A 26,628-nucleotide genomic window follows, 5' to 3' on the forward strand; every position below is an offset into this window, starting at 1 on the left:
GGGATTCTCCCATTGAAGTAGGACCTTTGAAAGAGGCTGAAGTGGCACAAAGTCAGCAGACCCCAACTTCTGGCTCCTGCCTGAAGCAAGTCTAAAAGCTCTCTGAGGAAATTATATTCAGTTTAGGCCCTGAATTCCTACACATTAAGATGAAACAACTCCCAAAGATCGCCAAACACACAAGGAGGTACAATGAATGAGAGTCAACAGAAGAAATAGCAGTTGTAGACTGCTAATGACTGAAGATGCTGGAACTGTCAGACAGTAATATCAGTAAGCCCTATATTGAATGTTTAAAGTGTGGAATCATAGTTATGAGCAAGCAACAAGAGACTGTTAAGAATGACCAAGTTGGCCGGGCGCGGTGGCTCACGCCTGTAATCCCAGCACTTTGGGAGGCCGAGGCGGGCGGATCACAAGGTCAGGAGATCGAGACCACGGTGAAACCCCGTCTCTACTAAAAATACAAAAAATTAGCCGGGCGCGGTTGTGGGCGCCTGTAGTCCCAGCTACTCGGGAGGCTGAGGCGGGAGAATGGCGTGAACCCGGGAGGCGGAGCTTGCAGTGAGCAGAGATCGCGCCACTGCACTCCAGCCTGGGCGACAGAGCGAGACTCCGTCTCAAAAAAAAAAAAAAAAAAAAAAAAAAAAAGAATGACCAAGTTGATTTGAAAGAACCAAATTGCACCACTCATCATGATGCAGCTGAACATAGAATGAACTGGAAGATATATATCTTAAGAAATTACTCAGAATGTAGCACAGAGAAATGAGAAAATGGAAAATAGATGTAAATTAAGAGATATGATGGATAGAATGTCAAGCTCAAATACACATCAAAGTGAAGTCCCAGAAAGAGAAAACAGAGAAGTCAGATTTGAAGAGGAATGGCTGAGACATTTTTTAAACTGATAAAAGAATCCATGATTCAAGAGGTATAACATAATCTAAGCAAACAAAAAAGACATTGACACCTAGACAAATAATGAAACTGCAGAATATTGGTGACAAAGACGTGAAAAGCAATCAGAAAAGACAGTTTACCTACAAAGAAATGACAAACGAGCTGATTTTTTGATAATAGCCCAGGTAAGTAATATTTTTAGAAGCAATAACTGTCAACCTAGAACTGGGGAACTAGTCTAACCATTTTTTCAAAAATGAGAGTAAAAAAAAAATTGATAAAAAACAGATCAATAACAAAGGAATTACTAAACTATATGCTTCAGAAAGAAAGGAAATGACAGCATGAGGAGAGAGCCTGAAATGCAGAAAATGGAGAAAACACATATAAATGTAAATAAGTATTTATATATTTATAATATAAGTACTGAACTACCAACAAATGAAAAAGGATAAACATGCACAGACATTAGAAGGGCCAGTTAGCCCCAAGCAGGGAGCTGTGTTACGTGTCTCTTTGAGTAGAAAACAGAAGAGCAGGTAGTTCTCAGTACTCTATTTGATCTCCATGATGCCCAAATAAAGATTGTGTGGGCTCAGGATGGTGGCTCATACATGTAATCCCAGCACTGGGAGGCAAAGGTGGGCAGATCACTTGAGGCCAGGAGTTTGAGACCAGCCTGGCCAACATTGTTTGCTGTCTTTTAGTAGAGACAGCAAAACCCTGTCTCTACTAAAAATACAAAAAGTTAGCTGAGTGTGGTGGCACGCACCTGTAGTCTCAGCTACTCAGAAGGCTAAGGCATGAGAATCATGACTTGATTGAGCCTCTGTGTTCAATCAGTTCCTCCTTGTTCAAGCCTCCGTGGCTTGAACCCAGGAGGTGGAGGTTGCAGTGATCCGAGATTGTACCACTGCAATCCAACCTGGATGATACAGCGAAACTGTCTCAAAAAATAAATAAATAAATAAAAAAGTGTGGATTTCCCTAACATTTGGAAGGCTCCCAAGACTCAGCTGCAAGATGCTCCAAGCTTAGATGGATTGATTGCTTCAGAGAACTTGCTGATGTGTAAGGCTGTAGCTGAAAACCTGGGCCATCCAGTGAAGGATAAACAACAACTCGTAATAGAACCTTCATTTGGAAGTCTCTACTAAACCTGAATGTCCCAACTAAAAGCATCAAAGACCTTAAAAACATTTAAGAATGTTTATGTGTGCAAATAACAAATCAAGCCTTTTCTGAGTAGGGGTTACAGGATATGGGTTACAGGATAGCCCAGGAAATCAGATTATTGGTTCCTCTTCCATGCTAATATCTGCAAACAATTCTTTCAATTCTAAAGCCAATTTCAATTATAAAGTAAGTTACTACGAGCACACAAGATAAATTGGTCATTTCTTGAAGTTGTCCTGGGGACTGGTAAAGACCAGCATTCAATCTCATCATGTAAACTTCTTTGCTCCCGTACTAGAGTTCAGGTCCTCATGTCAGTATCCCTCCAAGAATAGATAATGGCTCTTCAATGAGCTGCACCAGTGCTTCCTGGTCCTTGCCTACAGCAGGCAACACTAGCATACATCCTTTTGGGCTATCTTATCTGCCATCACACCCTCAAATCCACTTTCTAACTAGAGGGAGGCAATGCTGTCACTCTAGAGGTTTACTGTAGAACTCAACAAAGTGAAAGAAGCTTTGCCCAGATTCTTTCCAGGCAGTATGGGCCTAAACATAAGCCTGACATGGTCTTCCTAAGCTAACAGGAAGTATGTTTCTTTCTGGGATTGACCAGGGATGACCCAAATGTTTTGGTCTCTATTTTTCGTTCCTTAAATTGCCTGTCCACTGATGTGTTCAAGTCAGAGTCTGTTTGTGACGATAAATCTTGGAAAGCAGAGCCAAGAGGAAGGAGAGTGAATGGTCTCCATGTACAGCCCTGTGACCACTGGAGGTCTTCCTCCCTGCGAGGGTGATGTGTGAGTAGGTATCTGGCTGAAAATATTAATGTTTGAAGTGTCATCATATCCATATTTTAATTCCTGGAAGGAACTAATTTATTCTAATTAATTTAGAATTTATTATTAATTTATTCTGAGTTCCAATACTGCCCTAATGTCTGAGCAACAAAGGATGATTTGTGTGGATAATCCTAGGGAAGCTTTGGTCGTGGCTAGCAAAGCAATCTTGGAACTGAAATTCTTCGGTATCCTTGCTTTGATTCCTTGAAGAGAATTGATACAGACTCCAAGTTTTGGTGAAGCAAAGAATTCCTGCTTCCTTGACTGTTTTTCTCGCCAGGACACAAAGAGGTATTGACTTTCACTATTAAGACCTTAATTAGTAACCTTGTTTGTGAAATTGAAACAAAGGTCTCACTGAACAGGCTGGTGATCTGGCAAGGGCTGTTCCATGCTCTCTAAAGACCCAGAATCAAGGCTTGCCATGAAATCACTTTTCTTCATGACTAAACTGAATCTCTCTTGCATGTTAAAAGTTAGTCTTTAAAAAGCTGTGCAGTCAGAACATTGCTTTGTCTTACACATTTCCCTGTTACCTGGCAGGCCCCAAATGTTACATAAGCATTCTCCGCAGCTATAACCCCCACTCAGAAGAGGCTTGATTTGTTATTTGCACACATGATAACATGTGACATAAGTAAAGCTGGGAAGATGTGTGTTTGTAAGGGGTAATTTGTGTCTACCAAAGCAAATAGTATTTGGTTTTGCCTAGCTTCCAAACATGGTTTTATAAGTCAGTATATCTTGTGAAACCATTAGGACAAGAGTTTGGAACAAAAAGAAATCTCAGGCTCATTGCAAAGCTTTTTTAATGTTTGCAATTCCCTCCACGTTCTGAGCATTATCATAACGTACTGAACTGTTCTGTTCAGAGACCACTAGGGAGAGGAGATGAGGAACCAGAGCAGCCAGGATGTTTCTCCCTGGGATAAAAGCTCAAGCATTCAGACACCCTCACTGTGGGCTCCACTTCTGTAGCCAGAGGGGATTGGAAACAGCAGGAGCATCTCACATACAGCTTGTAGGAAACACACACGTTTTCCCCAAATATTCATTTTTGCAGTTGGTCCTTGCTGGCCGATCCAGCTTCCCTGTCAGCATATGGTGAGCAGTTCGGTGAGAGGACCACACTTCCAATCCTGGCAAGTACGGGTCCACAAGGACCCTTCTCCCAGGGAACCCTGGCTGCTAGATCTCACAAGGCTAAGGGAACCTGGCTTCTCAACTTCGCTGCTGCCTGTGTTTCTTCCCACCATCCCCTCCCCTCTAATTGGCCCTGTTTTCCGGCCTCACATCTGCCACTGTGCCCTTTCTCACAGGGATCCCAGAAAGTCTTAGATCAGTTACAGCCTGGGATTGGCTTCTAGCCCCAGTAGGAGGCATGGAATTCATCCATCAGGAACTCTTTACTGAGACCCTACTAAGTGTCAGGCATTGCACTAGGCAACAATGATATGAAAGTGAGCAAAAGAAACAGTTCTCTCCTGTGGGGGCTTCTAATTCATTTGTGGCAGACGGTTAAGAAACAAGGAAACAAAATCATAGGTGGGGACGAGTGCAAACAAGGGAATAAGCAACATATTATTCCAAGAAAGTGTAAGTGATATCTACTTTTAAATAGGCTAGGCAGGGGCAGAGAATAGAACAGCAAAGCCTTAAAGCTGGACAGATCTGGACTCGCCCCAGGACAGAAAGGAGGTCAGTGGGCTGAAGCACAGGGAGCAAATCACAGTGGACTTCAGGAAGGATGGAGGGGCGGGGTGGAAGGGAGCCAGGTGTGCAGACCCTGAGACCACCCCCTAAGGAGTCTGGATTTTATCCCAGTGCAGAGGAAATTTACATTCGTGCTTGCAAGTAGATGAGCTGAGCTCATTTTATGAGTTACAGGGGTGGCTCTGGCTGCCAGTGGTGAATGGTTTAGAGGGACATGTGCAGAATGTAGAGAGAGAGAGAGCAGTCAGAGGCCCTAGAGGTGGTTCTGGTGAGAGATGAGGTGCTGAGACCCAGGTGAGTCAGCGAGGATGAGGAAGAGAATGTGTTTGCAGTCTATTCTGGGGCAGAACTGACAGGTCTTGCTAATGGTTTGGAAATGAAAGATAAGAGAAAATCAGGGATGCCTGAGATTTCTGGTCTACAGTTGGGTGGGGGGTGAGAGCCTTAGGTGTTGGGGCCCACTGGTGGGGGAGCAGTTGGAGGGCAGAGTGTTGCTGGCAGATGTGGATGATCTGTGTGGTGGCCCCAGGCCCCTTGCACCACAGCCGCTGGGCCTCTTCACAGCTCTGGCCCTGCTGCGCTCTCTGCCTGATCCCCTGCTGCCCCGTCTCAGCTTTCCCATCCCACTGGCTCCTGGGACTCTTTCGAAGGCTTTGTAAGACTTATAGTGAAGGCCTGGCCATCAGGCCCCATTTCTGCCCAGCACCACCTCAGAGACTGCTATACCCAGAGATGACATCTGTCCTAAGAATTTCCCCACATTCTCTTCAACTCCCAGACAACCTCAGATGTAGCTGCTCTCTCAGGCCTTCAATGTACATCTCCACCCAAATGAGTAATATTTGCATTACAAGGAGGAAAGGAGAGGGAACCATTGGGTATCTGCTGTACCAGGGACATTATATGCTATTGTCCTGTTTTCCAGATGAAGCCAGATTCAGAGAAAGTGTAAGTGATGTCTACTATCTGTGAAGTTAAATGACTTGTCCAGGCTTATGCTGCTAGGGAGTGAGAGAGATAGAATTTGAATGCACACCTATCTGACTCCACCTCTCATGTTTTTTCCACATGGCCAGCAAGCTCCGCTGTCCTACCTCACACTTCTGGGAGGTGGCTACCCCCTCTTTCTGCCCCCCTTTCTGGATCTTGACAAGGGGTTCTGCCCTGCCCCAGCTGTCAAAGCCTGCGGCAGCTGCCAAAAAACCTCAACACAGGCGTACTTTGGACCTCCATCATGTGTTGATGTCACAGATGCTGTACCAGGCATTTGACTCCTTGATCTAAAGCCAGGATTCCTGGCCAACATGGCGAAACCCCATCTCTACTAAAAAACAAAAATTAGCTGGGTGTGGTGGTGGGCACCTGTAATCCCAGCTACTTGGGAGGCTGAGGCAGGAGAATTACTTGAACCCGGAAAGGGGAGGCTGCAGTGAGCAGAGATTGTGCCTCTGCACTACAGCTTGGGCTACAGAGTAAGACTGTCAAAGACAAAACAAAACAAACTAGTGAGGGGGATGCATGCCCACACAAAGGAATCCTGACAGAGGAACAATGGCTTGGTCCGTTTCTCCTCCTATGTAGCACTGTGATAAAGGAACGCCTTTCAGGTATGTCCCTTGATGGAGCCAGTGGGTGGAGGAGGAAGGGCAGTGAGAGCTTTGAAGACAAGCCGCTGATACCCTCATGTATCATCACAGTGGCGCCCTTTGGGAGCCTGCTATGGTATACTCGTCCACTCGGGGAAGAGGAATTCTCTTACCCACAATTTTGTCTTCAAAATTGAAATTCCTTTGGGCAGAGCCTAACAGAGAGTTGCCTCATTTCATGTAACTGTAACATATGTAGTGTAGAAGCTCCAACACGTTTTCGAGGCAGTCTGAGGGCTCTTTCTGGAAATGCCAGGCAGATGACATCTGCGTCTGATTTTACTTTGTCTTACAACCAGGCTAACACCTCCATCAGCATCAGACTGTGGAACTGCTCAGGTCAAGGCAGACAGGTAGAAAGGCCCACATAGATAGTGGTTACTCATTCCAAGAACACAGAGGCCCACACCAGAAGGGGCAGATGATGTTAATGATGTGAGGCAGGCAGTTATGTCTTGTGACTTCCGTGAGCCATGATGCATTACACTAAGGAACTTTATCTCACTTGGCTTGTGACTTGTTAGTGAAAAGTGGCCTGCCGGCCTGTGCTGTGGAGGACTTGCAGAAAACTCCCCAGCCACCGGCAGAAGGTTCAGACATCTCCCCTAGTTCCTCCCCAACCCGTTTAGTGTGAAATGGCACAAAGGGAAACATTTCTTTTGATCTGTTTTTGGGGAAAGGCAAATGTCAACTAAATAAGATCATATTAGGGACTGGGCACGGAGGCTTATGCCTGTAATCCCAGCACTTTGGGAGGCCAAGGCAGGCAGATCACCTGAGGTCAGGAGTTCGAGACCAGCCTGGCCAACATGGCGAAACCCTGTCTCTATTAAAAATTCAAAAAATATTAGCCAGGCATGGTAGCATATGCCCATAAACCCAGCCACTCGGGAGGCTGAGGCATGAGAATCACTTGAACCCAGGAGGCGGAGGTTGCAGTGAGGCGAGATCGCACCACTGCACTCCAGCAGCCTGAGTGATAGAGACTCTCTCTCTCTCTCTCTCTCTCTCCATACATATATACACACACACACACACACACACACACACACACATATATCCTATTAGGAATTTCATGAAAGCTCGCACATCATTCAGGGCCTGTTACGGGGGCCCAGAACATCAGGACAGAGTAGCCAGCCTCACATTCAGCTCCATTGCACTAGAGTCTTGCATGATCTCAATTTGAAAAACACACATGTGTATCTATATTTGTATCTCTTCTAATATACTGTATGTGACTTTTTAAAATATTGGTTTGCCGTTTCTATTTTGTGCTAATGCAACAAATCTAATTTGTTTTAGAAAAAGTTATTACTGTTTCTTGCTTCTTATCACCCCCTACCGTTTGGACTTTGTTGTCCATCTTTCTCTGCCTAATTGGACCACAGCCTGGTGCCTCAATCTCCACAAAATCTGTTCCCTTCTAGCTCAAGATGACTGCATTCTCTCTCAGTTCCCAGTGCACTCACTGGCTGCTCATTCACCTGCCCTTGTGCTCTGTGCCTTTTTGGCATCTGTGGGTAAACTCCATGCCACATATCTCTATCCTGTTAACTCCTGTTTGTATTGTCTTCCCAAGGGACCTCTCTTATGGCCATGGCTGGGTTCCTCCCCTTACCCACATCTGCCAAGCATAGAAATCAAGGCAACATTCTCAGTCCCTTTAAGGGAAGTTCCAGGTACCTAGCTAGTCCTACAACTGGCAATTAGGGAAGTTAACGAATAACCTGCTAAACAAGAAGATAATAACTTAAAAGCCACCCCAAGTCAGAGTCACAAAATGTTTGATTCCCTGTAGAAACTAAAGACAGCATCTTGACATATGCCCTTGCATTGCTTTTCAGAAACCAATTCCCACACCAGATGGAAAATGCTGACCACTGTCATAGACCTCAGAAAGACTGAAACCAAAAAATAGATAAGGAAGTTCCAGAAATTCCCTGGCTCTTAACTCATTATGGATACCCCCTCACTCCTGCTTTAAAAACCCTTGCTTATAAGCTAGCAGGGAGCTCAGGTGTTAAGTGCTAGGTACCCATTCTTCTTGCTTGGCACCCAGCAATAAACGCCTTTTTCTCACTACAAATCCCAGCATCAATGTTTGGCTTTTTTGGCATGCTGGGCGACCAGAACCAACCCCTTCTTTGTGTACTTGCATCCGACTCGGATGAGCCTATGTATGTCAAGCTGGTTGAGGCCCTTTGTGCTGAACACCAAATCAACCTAATTCAGGTTGATGACAACAAGAAACTAGGGGAATGAGTAGGCAGCCTCTGCAGAATTGACAGAGAGGGAAAACCCTGTAAAGTGGTTGGTTGTAGTTGTGACGTAGTTAAGGACTATGGCAAGGAGTCACACACCAAGGATGTCATCAAAGAGTACTTCAAACGCAAGAAATGAACAAATCTTTGGCTCACAAACCCCACAAACTTTTGAATGAAATCTACTTATATGATGTGACATACATTTCTTTCAGACATGGATTTTGAAATCCTATCAGTAAAAGCCACCAGGTGAGACTGACAAGTCTGGTTTTGAGCATGTACCTGCTTTGTTTTCTGATATCTGCAAATTAGGGTGACCCAGTGCAGGCTCCTGACATTTTGACCATGACAGGCTGTCTGAAGCCTGGGAGCTCGTTGTGCCCATCCTCAGAGGTGTCCGTGTGTGACACAGCAGAGACTACCCCAGAGATAACAGATGAAAGCCAGCAGAGTACAAGGCATAAATGTGCATGTCCTTCTGTTTCTTTTCCTTTTGTTTTTAAGGGGTTCTGACTGAGCAGGCAGATAGGGAAGGAAGAATCAGATGAGGAGCAAGTGCTGGGTATTGGGAAAACAATTTAAATTTCCTACCACCCCAGAATTTCCTCTCTATAAAATATAGGAGAGAAAAAATTTTATTATTGAATAAACATGAAACTAGTGATGCGTGTCTTTAGCATTCTGCTAAGGAGATTGCAAAGACAGAAACACATCCCACCCTTTTATATAAGCAAGCAAATAGGACCCATTCATTGCATACATGTTCTCTAACTCAAGTAAGAGGACATGACAGCACCATTTGTCAAGCATAATTCCTCCTAAATTCACCTGGTAATTGGGGTGGCCATTTGTGTTCACTAATTGCCTTTATAAAAAGGAAAAATAAAACTGAAGTCTCTAGGACAGCAGGTAGTTTTACAACTTGGAGCCAGGTGCTTACATGAAACTACTACCCACTGCTCTCCCACTGACAGTGGGAGGTAGGGAGCTATCTTCCTTGATGTCTACATTTTCAAAGAGATGGCTTCCAGACCCTTGCAGGAAAAGAGTCCTAGGTTGTAAAATCGACTGGAGCCTTACTTAGCTTTTTAAAAGATTTATATACATTTCAAAGGGGCAGCAAAATACTTTACAATTTTTCTAAAGGAAATGCTCTAAGTAAAAGGAAGAAGCTCTTCCTCTTTTTGCATAGGCTTGTGGGGTAACATTCTGGAATTCATGAGGAGCATGAATTGGTTTCCTCCCTCCATGTGTTGGAGGGCACTGTGTATGAAGCTTGGCAAGGCTGCAGTCAGAGGTGGACAATCACTGGGAATTGCACGCATCAAAGGGACAAGGGACAATCACTGGGTCCATCCTGTACTTCAGAGGGACAAGACCCAATGAATGTAGAACTGGGCCACAGTTTCTCTTGGTTCTCAAAGCATGCTGGCCCACACATGATAGGTTATCATTAAATGTCTGATGAGTGAGTGAATGAATGTCAGGAGCCTGAGAGACTTTAGAGGTTATTTACCTCAGCTGAAATTCAGGCATCCCTTTCCCTAGGCTCTCCTTAAATACCAGCAGTGCTGGCGATCCCACCACTTGCCAAAGCAACCCATTTTACTGGATAACTAATTACAACATTTTTCATATCTCAATAAGGAGAGAAAACAAAATCTTTCAAGGGCAAGGTACGTTTTTCAAAACAATCCCAAGAAGCAAGTATCCCATGTCACAGAGGAGGGAACTCAAAAACAGAGGCTTTAACAGCCCAAGGTCACACAGCTAAAGGGAAATCACACGTACCGAGTGTTCTGCATCAGGCCCTCATTTAAATAAAGATCCTTTCACTCACAAGGGTTTACCATACAAATATTACAGCATGTCTAGATGGGGTCACCCCCTTTGTCTCCCAAGGAATGGAGCTGCCAGAGAGTTCCAGCTGCCTCAGATTCTCCCTGATCTCTCAGGGATGCTGAGTGTTTTCCCTCAAGCAGGGTTTCCACAGGCGAATGCCGAAGGGAGGCTAAGTATGAGGCCAAAATGCCCACAGCACATAGGTGTCATTCCAGGCAGCACTGAGGGGAAGCAGAACCAGGGGATGGCCCTTGGGGCCTTCCTTTGCAGGAACACCACTCACCACAGAGTTCCAGGCGATCAGTGGGTCATGTGAGTCAAGGGCAAGTGAGTGAATGACACTGATATGCGTCAGGTAGGGAGAAGCCATGGTGGGCAGCATTGGAGGGAAGGGAAAGGGGGGGCGAGGAGGGGGTGGAGATAGTATTTGTCTACTTATTCATCTGATGACTGTTTACCTACTCTGTGGCAGCTTTTCCAGTCCTTAGTCTGAGGAAAAACCCTATGTGCTGAGCACTGGGTTCTATTAGTTTTATGAGTATTACCCCATTTAATCCTCACTACAGACCCAGGAAGTAGATGCTCATGTTATTCCCATTTTACAAGTGAGCAAATGCAGGGAGAGAAAGGCAAAATAACTCACCCAGGACCACACAGTTTGTGAGTGGCAGCGCTGGGATTCTGGCCAGCAGTCATAGTCCACACACAACCAGGGCCCTTTGCTGGGCAACTAGAAATTTTGTGTGACTTGTGGTCTACTTGGGGAGCCAAAGCCTGTTGGGGGGTCCTGGGAGGGCATGGTCGGCTGTGGGACAGACCATTCAACGATGTTGTTTGAGGAGCCTTGTCAGGTCTTAACCATACCAAAGCATTGTATTGCATGCCTCCACCCGCCCTGGGACTAGGACCAGGTCACACACTGCACAGGATTCCAGTGGAAACAACGAATAGACCCCTGCACACCCATGTGCATCAGTGGAGGACTGTGGATGCCGTGTGCCCCCACTCCTTCCTCCCAACAGCTGCTTCCAGGCATCTTCCAGCTGGGGAAATGGCCATTGCCCTCAGCCCATAGCAGACTTAGCCTACCCTTGAATGCTGCTGAAAAAAAGAAAGGACTAAATGTGTCCCCTGTTCTATTCCTAGTCCAGATTCTTAAGGATGAGGACACAGCATCCTGGGCCACTGTCACTAATACAAATTTGCCTCTGAGGGACTCTATGAAAGATAATTCCCCTGAAATTTGGAGAGTTGAATTAAGCTAGGACTGAGCGTGCCTTGCCTGGAATTTGTGGCGGCCACCTACTCTAGAGGGCCTCAAGGAAAAACCATGGTTCAGGACAACCCTGACAGATCCTAGAGTCTAGAACAGAACACCTGTTCTACCAGGGATGGATTTGAACATGGGCAAGGCCAACCACCAAGTTCATGGCCTGTGTACAGCAAAGATTATGTTACATCCTGAGAGCTAAGCCTGGAAGCTCTTCCATCCATCTGTTTGTCCATCCATCCAACCATCCATCCCTCCATCTGCTCAACAAATGTTAGAGAATCAATCCCTGTGTCAGATACTGGGGCTGCCCTCAAGGAGCTTTTATAAAGTTCAGAGTACAGCCTGGTGGGGGAGACAGATCACTGTAAAAACCTACCACTATAATCCAAAGGACAGGAGCAAAAATAGTAAAGAGGAGAGAAGACTCAAATTTCCCTGGTGGGTCAGAGAGGGCTTTCTAGAGGAGGTGAAAAATCTTTGGGGCTATCACTTCACCTCATCCGGTGGATAAAGGGAGGACTTTCCAGATACAGTGGACAGAATGTGCAGAGGCAGGAGCCATAAGTGGCAGAGGCAGGGCAGGGACTGCAGAGACAGGCTGGAGCCAAAGCACGATGGCACTGGAGCCATAGCCAAAGGAACAAACCGTGAGACCTGGGACTTGAGTTTGGAGGCAGTGAAAAGTGACGACAAGGTTCTTCGCGGAAGAGTGATTTTATTCAACTTATGGAAGGTTGACCCCAGACCAGTGCTGCCGAAGTGTGGTCTGTGGGCTGTTAGCAGTTCATGACAACGTAACTACAGAAATTGAGAGTGAGCATTTAGAATACCTACAGCACTTTGATAGTCATTTTACTTTTTATATTTTGAGCTGGCATTTTGCATACCTGTTATTCTACCTTTTTTTTTTTTTTTTGAGACAGAGTCCCGCTCTGTTGCCCACGCTGGAGTGCAGTGGCCCAATCTCTGCTCACTGCAAGCTCCGCCTCCCGGGCTCACACCATTCTCCTGCCTAAGCCTCCTGAGTAGCTGCGATTACAGGCGCCCGCCACCATGCCCAGCTAATTCTTTGTATTTTTAGTAGAGACATGGTTTCACCATGTTAGCCAGGATGGTCTCAATCTCCTGACCTTGTGATCTGCCCACCTTGGCCTCCCAAAGTGCTGGGATTACAGGTGTGAGCCACCGTGCCCGGCCTTATTCTATTTTTCTAATAGTTGCACTTTATCATATTTTACAAATGTGTGGGTCTGCTATGGATTAGAAATAAGAGATTTTGCCACAGATAGTTTGAGAAGCCCAGCATTGCCACTCAACAAATGCTGGTGCATTCAGATGGTGAAATATTCTGCAGCTATTAAAGGAGTTAAAACTGCCTCCACTTTCCTGGATGCCCATCTGTGACACCCTTTTAAGTTAAAAGGAAGAGAAAAACTTGCTTAGAACTGAATATGAGTGGTTGCAATTTTGTAACAATGATGTATATACATATACATTTTCATATATTTGTATGAACATAAAAGTTTTGAAGGATATTCATCAAACTGCTAAAAGGGTTGCTTCAGAGTAACAGACTTGGAGAAGGCAGATTAATTTTCTCTTAATGGAACTCTGTATTGTATCATTTGTAAAAATAAGCATGTGTTACCTTTATGATAAAAAAGTAAAAACCTAAAAAAGAAAATTTTGATGTGTGTTAAAATTTTGGATTTCTAGGCTCCACCTTTTTGAATGAGTCTCTCCAAGAGTGGGGCCCTCACATGTATAGTGAGAAAAAGCTCCCCAATTACAGGATGTTACCAAGCCCCGCTGGGTGTAGCAGCCCTGCATGGTGCCCACCTGAGCCTCAGCAGCTCCTCCCCATCATGGGCATGATGAGGTCTCCCTGTGGGGTGTTGTGAAGACGACGGGACAGGCTGCAGTAGGCACTGAATAAATGTGAGTCCCTTCCCCTGATGACCCTAAGGCTATGGGATCATCATCACTCCCACCCCGAAGCCACACCTGATTACTCCAGCCGGCACTCGGCCTGCCCCTTTTCTGAATGCTTTTTGATTTTAGCTTACATTTTTAGCATTTAAATGTTTCATTTAATTTGAGAAAGAGTCTTGCTCTGTCTGTCACCCACGCTGGAGTGCAGTGGTGCAATCTCAGCTCACTGCAATCTCCACCTCCCGGGTTCAAGCGATTCTCCTGCCTCAGCCTCCCAAGTAGCTGGGATTACAGGTGCCCACCACCACATGTGGCTAATTTTGTACTTTTAGTAGAGATGGGATTTTGCCATGTTGGCCAGGCTGGTCTCGAATTCCTGACCTCAAGTGATCCACCTGCCCTCCACCACAGCTGGCTTCATTCAATTTGTATTTTGTATCTCTGTGGACAAGACTTCAAAGGTGTCTATCACATACTTTCAGATCTACTGATCATCTTCTGAAAACCAACATCAGGGTTCACAAAATGGATTTAACCAATTGGGCTCCCCAGTTCTTCTTCCAGACTCCACCCCTCCAACAGTGTCTCCAATGACTTCCTGGCATCACCGAACAGGTCCTTCACTTGGCCACCTCTGAGCCTTTGCTTTAGTGTTTTCTTTTACCTGGAAAATCCTTTCCAACCCTGTACACCGACTGAGTCAAACCTTCTGTCTTCTTTTTGAACTAACATTTATGAGCTCCTATCATGAGCCATGCATTATGCAAGGGACCTTACAAACACTATCAGTCTGTGTAACAATCCTGCCAAGTATGCTTTATTTTGTGCATGGGGAAACTGAGGCTCAAGAGAAGTGACCTGCCCCAGGTTTCAGTACCAGCACACTAGTGGAGCTGGGATTTGAACCCAGGTTTGGCTCTAACCCTGGATTCAGCTTCCTTGCAGACCCCAGCACCTCACATACAGCCCTGCACTGACCAGCAGCTGGAGGGAAACCACCCTTGTGGCTTAAAAGCTGTGGCCACAGGTCATTCCACTCGGTCACACCCTGAAGACCGCAGAATTGCATTGACCACAGCAGCTCCTAGGCACAGGATCGTCACCTCAGGGCACATGACTCCTCCTAGAGTTGCAGATTATAAACTGTTCTGTTTCCCTGTCCTCAGGCCTCTGCTGAAGTAGCCCAAATGCCAGGGACATTTCTGCCCGCTCCACTCTGACCCTAGCTGCTCAATGTGCCTGCCAGGCCTTGCGAGGGATGCTGTGCCAGTGTGAGGAGGAAGGTAGCCTCCAGCTTTCACCCCATAGAAGCTGTCTGCCTCAGTTTCCCTAACCTGGAACACCGCTATGACTCCTGAGTTGAAAAACACTGTTGACAGCATCTAGGCTAAAATTAGCAGAATGCCTGGGCTCCAAGCCAGGGAGATTTGGGGTGATGGGAAGGTGCAAGAGCACAGCCAGACAGAGCCCAAAGCAATAATATCCTGTTTGTTCCTACACTGCCGTCCCCACTAAAAAACAAGGACAGCTGCATCAAGCCCTTTTGTTAAGTGGCCACACAAGCTGCACATTTCTTGGTCCCAGGCAGGCATACCGGGAGTTCAGATCCCGGTCTAATGGTCTTCTCTGGTTCTGTGACATCCTGGAATGTGAAAGGGAGGCCTTGGGTTCTGTCACTGCCTCCAGCCTGAGCCCCCTGTGCTTCCTGGGCATCCCGGATGGACCATGTCTGCCTTTCTGCTGACTCAGACTTATTTCTGGTCCAGCCATTCAGTGTCCCTGTGTGTGAACTCCTCAGCCAGAGGGCAGGTGGAAGGCCAGGAGGAGGACCATATGTCATCTTTCCATCCAGAGAGCCACCCCAAAACAGAGGACGTCCTTGGGCTTGGACCAGCTCCACAGAACACACTGAACAAATTCTCACGATGCCAGGCGCCTAGGCCGGCAGAAAATGCCTCTCCCCTCCCAGTTCTCAGACAGCAAAGGGTTTGCGTTACCTCACAACCACTGGGTACACAGCCAACCGTAATGGGCACTCTTGGCATCACTGTTCTACTCAGCAAATAGACAGTCCTAGGCAGGAGATATTTAGAATCCTACTCTGTAAAACAGAGGCCTTTCCTAGGCCTCCTATAATGAAGGCATGGGACGGTTACCAGACTTGTCCCTCAAGGGGTAAATTGTTTACAAGAAAACAGGAAGCTAGCAGCCATCTAGTCCTTTTAAGTGCTGTGAAGAAGTGGGCTGCCTTCTTCCCCGCCCAAGGGAGGGAGTCTCTGAGACTTCCCAGGCAGGGTTGGTGTGACCTCTAGCAGTCACCTTCAGCATGGGTTGCTGCTGGATTCCTGGCTCTGTGGGCAGAAGCTCCGAGAATGCTTGACACAGGCTGTATCGGGGGTTCCTTTGGGAAGACAAATGGAGCCTGCTCTAGGCTATGGCAGAGATGGAGGCCCAGGGCCTCTGAGTTAGGGGCAAAGTCAGTCCCCCTCCTGTGTCCGAAACCCCAGGACTCCTCATTCTGTATGGCACTCCCCCAACCCACAGTTTCCTTAGGAAAACTGACCTGGCTATGGGCCATTTCCTTGTGAGGTGATTTGGTCATGAGGCTGGCAGAGTCCATGGGGTGCATGTGGCACTCCTGTGCTTTGCTGGGACAGTACCTTAACCCACAGGCATGATTAACTCCAAAGTCTGGGGTCTTTGGAGAAGGTGCCTATCAATGCAGAGGAAGTGAGGTGCCCACACCACCAGACAAGGCCCAGAGCCTCCTGGAAGAGCCTGTCAGGAAGCCTCAGGCCACATGCTGTGGCCGTGCTTGCCTCCCTGAGAGGACAGACAGAACAGACCAAGGACACGAATTCAGAACAGAGAAAATGTGAGAGCCGTAGACAGGAAAAGCAGCCCTTCTGGAAACAGCGCACTGGTGTACCTAGCGTAACCTTGTCCTGAGGGCACTGACTGCCCCTCACTTGACTCGGCTGACACTGTGAGGGGTCACGAGCCTGGCAACACTTTCTGAAAGGTCTAAAGGGCAGCACTGAGGAGACCTAAAGGTTTTGCTGTTTGTCAAATGTCACTCTTCCTCACATTCAGAGGAGAGCATTTGAAGGCAGACCACTTGAGGGACAAGGACAGGACTGATTTTTAACCCCAGGACTACCAAGCCAGCAAGCTAGCAAAGGCTAGGCCTCTGCCCAGGTGCAACACATGGAGCCAATTCCACAGGTTTTTGTTGTTTTTTAAAATTAACCTCCAGTGGGAAAGGTAAGGATGGCAGGGAGGGGAGATAGTTACTTGGCTCATTATCAATGTGTTCATGTTAGTGATGGCAAAACTGAATCTCTAGCAATACTATTTGCCAGTTTAAACTGGGCCTGGCTATTGGGCTTATTAGTAAATAGCTTCTCAAAATTTTAATTTTCTAGTTAGTTCATCCCAAGTCACTGATTTACACGTCTTTTGAGACTGAGACTGCTGGGGAAAAACATTCCCAGAAATCAGTGGATTAGACTCTCTAAATTACAAGGGAAAGACATTTGAAGTTTAAAGTTGCCCCAAACTTAGCGTCAAAATACAGCCTTTAGAATTTTTTTTTTTTTTTTTTTTTTTTTTTTTTCAAATCAAGAAAAAGTCCTAATTCACTACCAAAAAGAGACTCTGCAGGCAGCGTGCTGATTTGTTCTGCTCCTGGTGCTGAGCTGCCCCCACCTGTGTGCAGGGAGGAGGGGGTGCTTCGGCCAAGGGCGGGCGCTCTGCTGGCTTTAGCGAGTCACCATTGCCTCCTCGCAGTCAGCGTCCTAACGGGGTCCCGGTCCACAGCCCTGCATCCACTCCTCCAAGGCCCTTCACACTGGCTCTAGCCATGACCCCTCTTTGGAGGAATAAAGCAGAGTTTCACGGACTGACTCACCGACCTTGAAGCCGGAGTCTCCCACGTCCTGCTGAGCGCACACAGCCAAGAAGTGTATGTAGGGCGAGCTGGCCGGGCGGGCCTGGAAAAGCCTCCCTGGCGGGGCGGGGCCAGAGGACCTCGCCAATCCCAGCGCAGACCTCTGGGCGCACCGGCCCCCACAGCTGTACCGTTGAAGGCAGGCCCCTGGGCGCTTGGCTCTTCATAGCACCTGCCCTTTCTCTGAAACATAAAAGGAGGAGCCAATCTTGCTCTCCAGGCCTGGTCCTGAAGGCTCCTCTGCCAGGGCTCTGGATCTCAGAATGGAAGGCCCAGCGGGTGAAATTGTGTATCTGTTGGGGGATTTGTTTCCCTCTTCTCTCAGGTGTACCAGCCTTGGGGCCCTGGTGAGCTCTGGAGGATGAACCCCTCAAGCCAAGGTCGGAGAGGAGGATATCTCAAGCTGCCTGGCTCCAGCAGCTGACCGGGCCCTGAGCCAGGGGCTGGAGGGACCTCTTTCCAGCGTCTTTGTCTGGGGCCTAGATCCAGGGACAATTACAGTCACGTTTCTGTTCAAGATCAGGCCATCTGCAGTAGACGGCTAGATCATCTCGCTTTCTGTCCACACCAGCTTAACCCACGGCAGGCCATAGCCCTGCTTAAAAATAGTCCTACTTGGGATATCCACCGCACGCCGGGAAGGTTGCCTGTAAATAGCAATGACCCAGCAGGATTTTGGACAGCAGCCCTGCCATTTCAAGGGAGCCTGCCTAGGCATCTGGTGACCGTCACGTACTCGGCTTCTGAGGCCACGTGGACATGACCAACTGGTTCCTGTCTCTTACTTCTCAGAGCCTAGCTCATGCTCAAAGGACTTGATGGAGCAGGGGGTGGAGCCCCAGGAATAACCTTCTACCCAGTGTGCTTTCTCCTTCAGAGTTTCCATTCCTTTAAATCACGACCCATGTTTAAAAATATCATCGAATTTACCTTTGCATGGGGTATTGATTGGGAGAGCACATGAGGGGGCCTTTTGGCAGGACGGAAAGGTTCCTGATTGGGGTGGTTCTATAAAGATTGGGACCAATCAAATTAATTTCGTAGTCCTTTAAGGAGTCAAGACCCACCAGCTTGCATATTCCGTCATCAAGGCAGTCTCGGTTTATTCCTTCTCAAAATAGCTCTTTTCCACACACACTTGTTTCAAGTCAGTTCAGGCACCAAGTGAAATAAATCCAGTGACCCTGAAATAGCCCAGCTTCCAGATCCAGAAAATTACAAGGCTTTTGAAGAGCGTGGAATTGTAGATTTAAAGGATGGCAGTTATAGCAAAAACCTCCTTTTCCTCCCCAATTGCCTAATCAGCATTTAGGGCCCCCTCCACTCACCCTACCTCAACACCTTATATTTTACAGAGTAAATGTATATGTTAGTAAGGTCAGAAGAAAAGTTGGGTCATTGTTGAGAAAAGAGAGTACCACTCTTCTTTTGGGGGCCTGGTCCTCTTCAAGCATATTATACAGGTGGTGTGATGGGGACGAAATCTCTACAAGGGACTCACAGTAGAAATTCTGGCTTTCTGGAAATCTTTCAGATGCCATCTCTGTCACATGCCATCCGTTCCCTTCTTATCGTTGCCAACTCCCTTTGAAGCTCTGGGGCTCTAGCCACACCAGGCTGCCCTGTGGCTGGCTTCTGCCACAGGGGCAGGAACAGAATTGAAGTATGCGACTGCCATATCATTTGCTTTAAAGGAAAATGTCCTGGACTTAGTCTCTTTTCTGTTCCTGGGTCCAGCAGGAATGTGGCTAGAGCAGGCCCCAAATTTGACCTCGTAGGCAAGGACGATGCCTTGTGGGATGGGCAAATAATAGGATGAAAGGAACCTGGGTTCCTGTGTCCCACCAGCCTGGATTGCTCATTTCAGAATTGGGCAGGAGGAACCCCTTTCCTTAGTCTATTCTTGCATCCAGCAACTGTAACTTAATTCCATCAGCTCTAAATGTTACCACAACTTCATAGAAGTTAAAGTATTTTCATATATAGTAATCCATATAACCACTGCAGTAATTTTAGGGGTAGATAGGAGCCTTATTTCAGAAGCCCCTCCTAGGTGGAGCTTCTCCTGTCTCCACCACCCATTCAGGAGCGTTGAGCTGCCATGCAATGGACTGAGCTGTTCTGGGTAGTAGTGAGTTCTCTGTGTCTGGAGGTAATCAAATATGGGCTGGGGATGTCACAGGAAGAATCTAAGCACTGGAAAGAAAGTGTGATTAGTTGATCCTTCATATCATTTCAAAGCTTTCCCCAAATTCTTTGAATTTTAGGGCCTCTTCTAAACTGTTTTTCTCCCTGAACTTTAGAAGTAATATTTAGAAGTAAAATAATATATCTGAAGGAATTCACTGCTATGAAGAAGATGTAAAATAAAAATAAAGCCCCTAGGCCCCCAGGCAAAACAAAACAGACTCATTGTGGTAAAAGAGACCCCAGAAAACATTAAAAACCAGGATTCTACAGCTTTGGCAAGGCAAGAGGTCAGTCACACCCAACGTTCCCCCACCTCAATAACTGCCTCAAGACTTTCTTTCCTACAGTTAAACTAAAACCACTTCCTGAAAACTGTGTCTGGAAGATTTCTTCCTCAACTTCAACAGACAGACAACCTGACTTGGCGAACCCCCCTTCCCTCAATGCAGTTTCCCCATGACAAGTGTTGAGCCTTACGAAGCACACCGTCCTCATAACTGACCGCAGACTGCAGCCGGTTCTGGCTGGTTTACAGAGACTGCACACCAAGTGTCTTTGTGCCCCGTGTTTCATCTTTTGAGGTATACAGTCCAATTTTACTACATTTTAATGTTAAGTCTCCATCCCAAAGTGAACATGGGTTGTATGTAACATGTATGATTACTATGCATGCATTAGGGCCTCATAAATATTCATAAGATTATCCTATAACCTACTAAATGTATATGTATGGCTCATCTCATTGGGCATAAATCTCAGCCTCTCCCTTTTTCTCTGAAGTGCTTGCTTTTGGCTTTGGCCAGAGGCTCCAGCCTGCAGACTGTAACCCTTTATAAGAAATAAAGATATATTTTTTTCTAAATGTATACATTTCATGGTTTTGACAATGTAGAAAAATGAGGAAAAGAGTTAAATGAAGAAACCAATGAGATTTCTGAATATTCAAGAAAGGTGAAGTTTAATTTGCATATAGGCATAACCTACACCTCACCTGGCAAGTGTTAGGCCACAGCACAAACCCCTCTGTCCAATCACAGGTGTCCACAAATTTGCGAAGTAACTGGACACGAACAATATGCTTCTCAAACTCACACACATACTCGTCCATCGCACACACACTCAAATGATAAATACATTGAAATCCTCTATAAGAGAGCTGAGCATAGTAATCAGATTACCTCACATGCGGACAGCACTTTGCACTTTACAGTCTAATCCATTTGGTCCTCACAATAGCCCTGTGAGGTAAGCAGCACAGAGATTACTATTCACACCATTTTGCAGAAGAGGAAACTGAGGCTCAGGGATGTATAAACACCAGCCTAAGGTTTTCCAGCTGGAGACTGGGCCTAGGACTCAGGGCTGGGATGCCCAGGTCAGCTCTCTTTCATAACTGATTTCTAGTGAAAAATGAAATGAACTGTGTAAAAACCAACATCATTAAGTATAATAGAACTATTATTTTCCTTGAGCAGATCAGACCAAGTACAGTCAATCCTAATGTTAATGTCATGCTGCATGATGAATAATTTTCTGAATCGTTCATGTGTTTATTCCTACAACAAAATGACTGTTTCCCATTTTGGCTCTGCCTTGTCTTAATTTTAAGTCACCAATGGCCGATGAGAAATGGCACACTGATTAGATTTCATTAAGTCTTCTTACCAGAATTACATGGTGGTATCTATAATAGAGCCATTATTTAAACTTACAGTCTGATTTCTTACTGAAATGAAAATGATTCTTATTTATTGATTCCCTCTGGCTGTGGACATTAGCCTGGCTCTACCCTTCAGCCATAAATAGGATGTTCTCTTTTATGCCATTTCAATAGTTGTAAAAATAATACATTTTGCAATTGTATTTTTAAAAACCTTTATACTTTCAAGAGATTTTTTTTCAAGGGGATAAAATCAAACTTTGAAGAAAAAAAAAAGCTAAGTAAAATCTCTTGCTTTTAAATAAAAGTTATTTTTATTGGGAATAATCCCTGTATTGCATTACTGCTTTTAGTTAAGAATTTTAAAGCTGCCCAATCACTGCTGGCCCAAAAGCCTCGTCGTATGCAATAACATGAGAGTATGGGCGCCGATCCATCATTACTCACTCCACATGGGACCATAATGGATTTTTCTCTTCCAAGTGATTCAGTTTCTCTGAGTTTCATTTGTTTATAAGTAGTACTTTCAGACGTACTGCAATTTAACACACAGTAATAGGACTTGGTGTGAGAGCCACTTGAACATATTGCAATGGCCGTTTAAAATTCCCTCTTTAAATTCCTTCAGAAAAACACTAAGGAAAAGTGACAACGCTTTACTTCATGCCTGAATCTGTCAAATAATATATTGGATTAGGTAAGAGATTTGTCCCTGTAGCAAAACTAGATGTCTCAGTTAATAACCAAAGGCATCCCCTAAAAGCTCCAAGATAATTCCGTTGACAGTACAAAATGTGGGCATTCATTCGAAAGCCTGAAATTGGATTTTACTTCTGATTTTCTAGGTTAATTTTACAGTATACATGTTCGCTACTTGGCTGTTAGAGGTTGACCTCCCATCTCCTCTTATTTATGGACTAGAGGCAGATGCAGCTGGGAATGCCGGCTTTGTGTGTAGGCAGAAGAGAACGGGCACTTTAACAACACTGCAAATTGCTCTTGGGGATTTTTAATTTAACCAAATTGAAGGTGTTTTGAAATGTGCATTCCTCTCCCAGCTGGCACACGAATAGTGCAGGTCATCAACAGACACTCCCTCAGAGGCGGAGCTCTCTCTCTTGCTCTCTTGCAGCTCCAGGAAGGCTGCAGACTCCAGAAAGTGGTGTAATTCTCAAAACAAAAATGTGAAGGGCTAGCGAGTGGCGCACCCCTGCAGTCCCAGCTGCTTGAGAGGCCGAGGCAGGAAGGTTGCTTGCGTCCAGGAGTTCGAGGCCAGCCTGGGCAACATAGTGAGACCCTGTTTTTCAAACAAACATAAAACCCCTAAAAGTCAGCATAGCAATCGGCAGTGCCTAATATGATCACTGCGGGGCAGTTCCAACATCCTGCAGGAAATAGGTGCAAAAGCTTTGTCACTAACTGAAAAGCTGTGATCCAAAAGGGAAGGAGCATTTGGAAACTCCTGTCTTATTTTTTGTTAATAAGAATGGCTGCAGCGTCTCTGGAACATTTGGGTCAAAGAAATGAGCCCAGACTTCCACAAAAAGCACACGCAGAACCATCCTTTCCCTCTGAAGGACTCTAGCAACTCCACGGCAGATAGATAGAATGCATCAACCTTTCCATGTGTTTGGCCTGAAACTAGTTTGTGTGTGGTCCTCTCACAGATTTGTCACGGTTTTAGTTCACCTTTCAGGACTATGCTTTTGAGCCAAGAAAGCTAACCTTTACTTTTCTTCTGCAAGACCTCGAGGTGTTTGGTGCAACTGATACGTATTATTTCAAACCCTCAGCTTCTGAACACTGAGAAATAAATCACAAGTTATGCGTTGTTAGGATCCAAACAGCCCATGCTTCTCATCATGCATCAAGATGCGTCAACCTCTTATTTGAAACTAAAGAGAGCAAACAAGCAACTTTAAAAAAGAAAAAGAAAGCATCCATAAGGAACCCTCCTTGGGTTGAGTGCTACACTGTTGGCTAATGTGAACTATTGAAAATATTTTTGGAATGGTCTTCAAATATTGTATTTTCTTTTACTTAGTTGATATTTCACTATATAGTTACATACAGAGATGGCGCTTACCATGCAGAAAATGTACATTCTCTACCTCTATGGTACATTACCAATGCTAGCTCTTCCACTGGGTCTTAAGAGCCAGCAGGTGGAATTTATTAGTCAGCTGTTAGCTCTAGCAACATAATTAAAGTGCAAGGAAAGAGGGAAAACAGCCAGACAGATCAATTTTTCATTGTCAGCATCAGTAAGTTTCATGCCGCTAAGAGAAAATGTCAGGTGCAACAGGTTCAGGGAAATAGAACTATATTTTTTCTCTTCCTTCTTTTAAAGCAGCAGTCTCCCTGAGAAGAGAAGAGGGAGGTAAACAATGAGATAGCCCTATTTCTTCAACAACTGACAATCTCGGGAAAAGTAAGGTCACTTCCCCAGCCTCGGGTAGCAGGACTAACCCCTGCATTTGGTTTTGTAATATAAGAGCTGTTCGGTGGTTGGGCCCATTTCCCATGCACTTATAATACTCTCAGAGATCTCTCAACATCATTTTGTAAAGAAAGAGATCTACGAACAGCATATGGAAGTGTGGGATTTGAAAAGAAAATTTCACTGAACTGTTTTTAAAAAAATACAGCCAATGTTCATAGTAAGCCTAAAAAAGGTGTGTAAATAAGAATAGATGCCTGCAGTACTATGAGCGGGGAAAGAAAACAAGCAAAGCAAGGTGCAGAGATGATTTTTAGGTATAGATTTTCACTCAGCACTGAAACCCATGATTCCCCACAGCACTTGGTGGCCTTCTGTCTGTTCCACAGTTTTGTCGGTGAGATGGACGTGCACCTTCTTGCAAACTGCAGCTGCCTCTCCAAGAGGGTTGGCGGCTTAGGACCAACAGTCTCAAGGAAAAGCTCCCGACCCACCTCAGCCAGCCACTGTCTGGAATCCTCTGGGGCACAGCCTACTGCCTTTAATTAAGGAAATGTTACATACAAATCCATTTGTGTTTCATTCTTTCTTTCCTATCCCGTTGCCTAAAGACTGGAAAGCCAGTTTCAGAAGGTACCATTCCTCACATAGAAATATTTAGAATGCACTGAAAACCATGCACATGCTGTAGACTGAAATTGCTTATGTGTTGGTCCATCTCTGTAGAGGAAGTGTCAGCTTTTCTGTGAAGCTTATACCAAAAGGAAATGTAATGGAACCAGTCAAATCCTAGAAGATTGGTAGGTGTGCCCAGGCCAGTATAGTGCCAGAGAAACATCACAGGTCTTTTTCATGGATCCTTGTCCCTGAGTTCTAACAGAACACGGACAGAGTTTAAAATTTACCAATTTACCTGCTTTGTTAAAATGGCAACTACCATCTCCCATCTAACATTCCCTTACGTAAAACGTGCCACCAGCTTTCTAAATAGCCATCTTTCACCTTCCCACCCAAGTCTGAAGCATCTGTCTTTGACCAAAACAGCTGGGTTTCTCTCTGAATGGAGACAGAATTCCAGTCTGGTTCTATCTTCTTTGGTGGAGAAAGGAGACTGGCTTCGTGCTGTACCATGTGAGGCAAGGCATACACAATTCTGTCTGTCCTGCTTTCCATGAACATCCCGTGGACTCAGGGGCAAGGCCAGATCTTCAAGCAGGGAGTCGAGGTTCAATTTTTAGTGACAGCTCATATAGCGTATCTTCATCTATGATAAGGTCTTTGTCAAGCAAGTACTGTGTGACCTGAAAAAAAAGGGAAGTCCCAGCTTTTACCTCTTTCAGATACCACTGCGTACATTTTCTGAGGGAATCTAACACAATTCAATATTTTCTCTTAAACGCCTAAAAATCTTATTTGACCAAAAATCTCAAAAATGTTTCCATTGTTTTTTTTTTTTTTTTTAAAAAAGCAAACATCTCTAGTCCTCTCTCAACCCCCAATTCCAGGTTCCTCCCTCAATAAAAACTACTGCTACTAATTGGTTTGTGTTCTCCCAGTTGTTTTTCTATGTCTTTATAGAGATTACATGTACTTACAGATATCGTTTCCCCCCCCCAAAAATGGCATCACGGTGCACATTTTATTCTGCTTTCATCTCTTAATGATAGGTCGGAAAGAGCTCCCTATGACAGTAGATAGAGCTCTAACTGCTATACAGTATTAATAGTGCAATATATTGGAGCTTATTTAATAATCTCATATTGATGGATGTTGAGTTGCTGTCAATACTTCACTGTTACACAAAGTTTCGGTGAATTCCTTGTGAGCATGCTTCCCGGTGTGCATGCGTGAATACTCTGCCAGGCTAGGGTAGACATCAGAAGTGAAAGGAAAGCAATTGACACTAGAAATGAAAATGTTGGGGCATGGGGGATTTCCATGAAAACATTTCTTTAGTTTTATTGAAATATAACACACAAAAGTGAAATGAATAGTTTGATCCATTTTGACAGATGTATACACCATGTAACTTACATACATTTCATGATAAAGAACAATTTCAGCATCTCCCAAAGTTCCCTTATGCACCTACCCAGTCAGTCTGCTCTTGGAATCAAGCACTGCCCTGGTTTCTATCACCACATATGAGTTCTGTCTACTTTGGAACCTCATATTGATGGAATCATACAGTGTGTACTCCTTCATGTGTGGCTTCTTTCACTCAGCATAGTGCTTTAAGATTCAGCCTTGCTGTGGCCTGTACCAGTAGTCTGCTCCCTCTTATAGCTGACTATTCCACTGTAGAGATGTACCGTAATTTGTTTATCCATTCATCTGTTGATGGACACTTGAGCTCTTCTCAAATAGAGGCTATTATTTAGAAATGTTATGAACATTTTATACAAGGCTGTTTATTTTTTTTGAGACCCAGTCTTGCTCTGTCGCCCAAGCTGGAATGCAGTGACACGATCTCAGCTCACTGCAACCTCCGCCCCCTGGGTTAAAGCGATTCTCCTGTCTCACTCTCCTGAGTAGCTGGGACTACAGGCATGTGCCACTATACCCGGCTGATTTTTTTTTTTTATTAATAGAGACGGGGTTTCACCATGTTAGCCAGGATGGTCTCGATCTACTGACCTTGTGATCCACCCGCCTCGGCCTCCCAAAGTGCTGGGATTACAGGCGTGAGCCACCGTGCCCGGCTATACGAGGCTTTTGAGGAGGATGCTTTCATTTTTCCTTTGGATAAATACCTAAGAGAGAAATTGCTAGGTCCTAAGACAGGTGCTCATTTA

The 26,628-nt window shown here is 45.3% G+C and overlaps 3 protein-coding genes and 1 long non-coding RNA gene across 6 annotated transcripts in view; 1 reads left to right on the plus strand and 3 right to left on the minus strand.

The window, feature by feature from the left end:
• The window catches only part of CKMT2 (creatine kinase, mitochondrial 2), a 36,277-nt gene extending 16,674 nt beyond the window's left edge, over positions 1-19,603 (minus strand). Inside the window, exon 1 of the mRNA XM_050795675.1 lies at positions 17,509-19,603. Within this exon, the coding sequence (XP_050651632.1) occupies positions 17,509-17,710 (202 nt within the window). The 5' untranslated portion in view covers positions 17,711-19,603. The remainder of the gene's footprint in view (positions 1-17,508) is intronic.
• Positions 1-26,628, minus strand: part of ZCCHC9 (zinc finger CCHC-type containing 9) — a 342,756-nt gene that overhangs the window by 55,248 nt on the left and 260,880 nt on the right. The gene's annotated exons all lie outside the window — the stretch shown is intronic.
• LOC126957634 (uncharacterized) lies at positions 656-23,622 on the plus strand. The gene is made up of 2 exons (XR_007726837.1): positions 656-1,088; positions 20,081-23,622. It is a non-coding gene; the product is annotated as an uncharacterized LOC126957634 (long non-coding RNA).
• RASGRF2 (Ras protein specific guanine nucleotide releasing factor 2) overlaps positions 20,669-26,628 on the minus strand; it is a 265,430-nt gene continuing 259,470 nt past the window's right edge. For all 3 annotated transcript variants that reach the window (XM_050795639.1, XM_050795640.1, XM_050795641.1), the window contains one exon: positions 20,669-25,134. In XM_050795639.1, the coding sequence (XP_050651596.1) occupies positions 25,042-25,134 (93 nt within the window). In that variant the 3' untranslated portion in view covers positions 20,669-25,041. The remainder of the gene's footprint in view (positions 25,135-26,628) is intronic.

Source organism: Macaca thibetana, chromosome 6 (genome assembly GCF_024542745.1).
Source record: "Macaca thibetana thibetana isolate TM-01 chromosome 6, ASM2454274v1, whole genome shotgun sequence".
Classification (NCBI taxonomy): Eukaryota; Metazoa; Chordata; class Mammalia; order Primates; family Cercopithecidae; genus Macaca; species Macaca thibetana.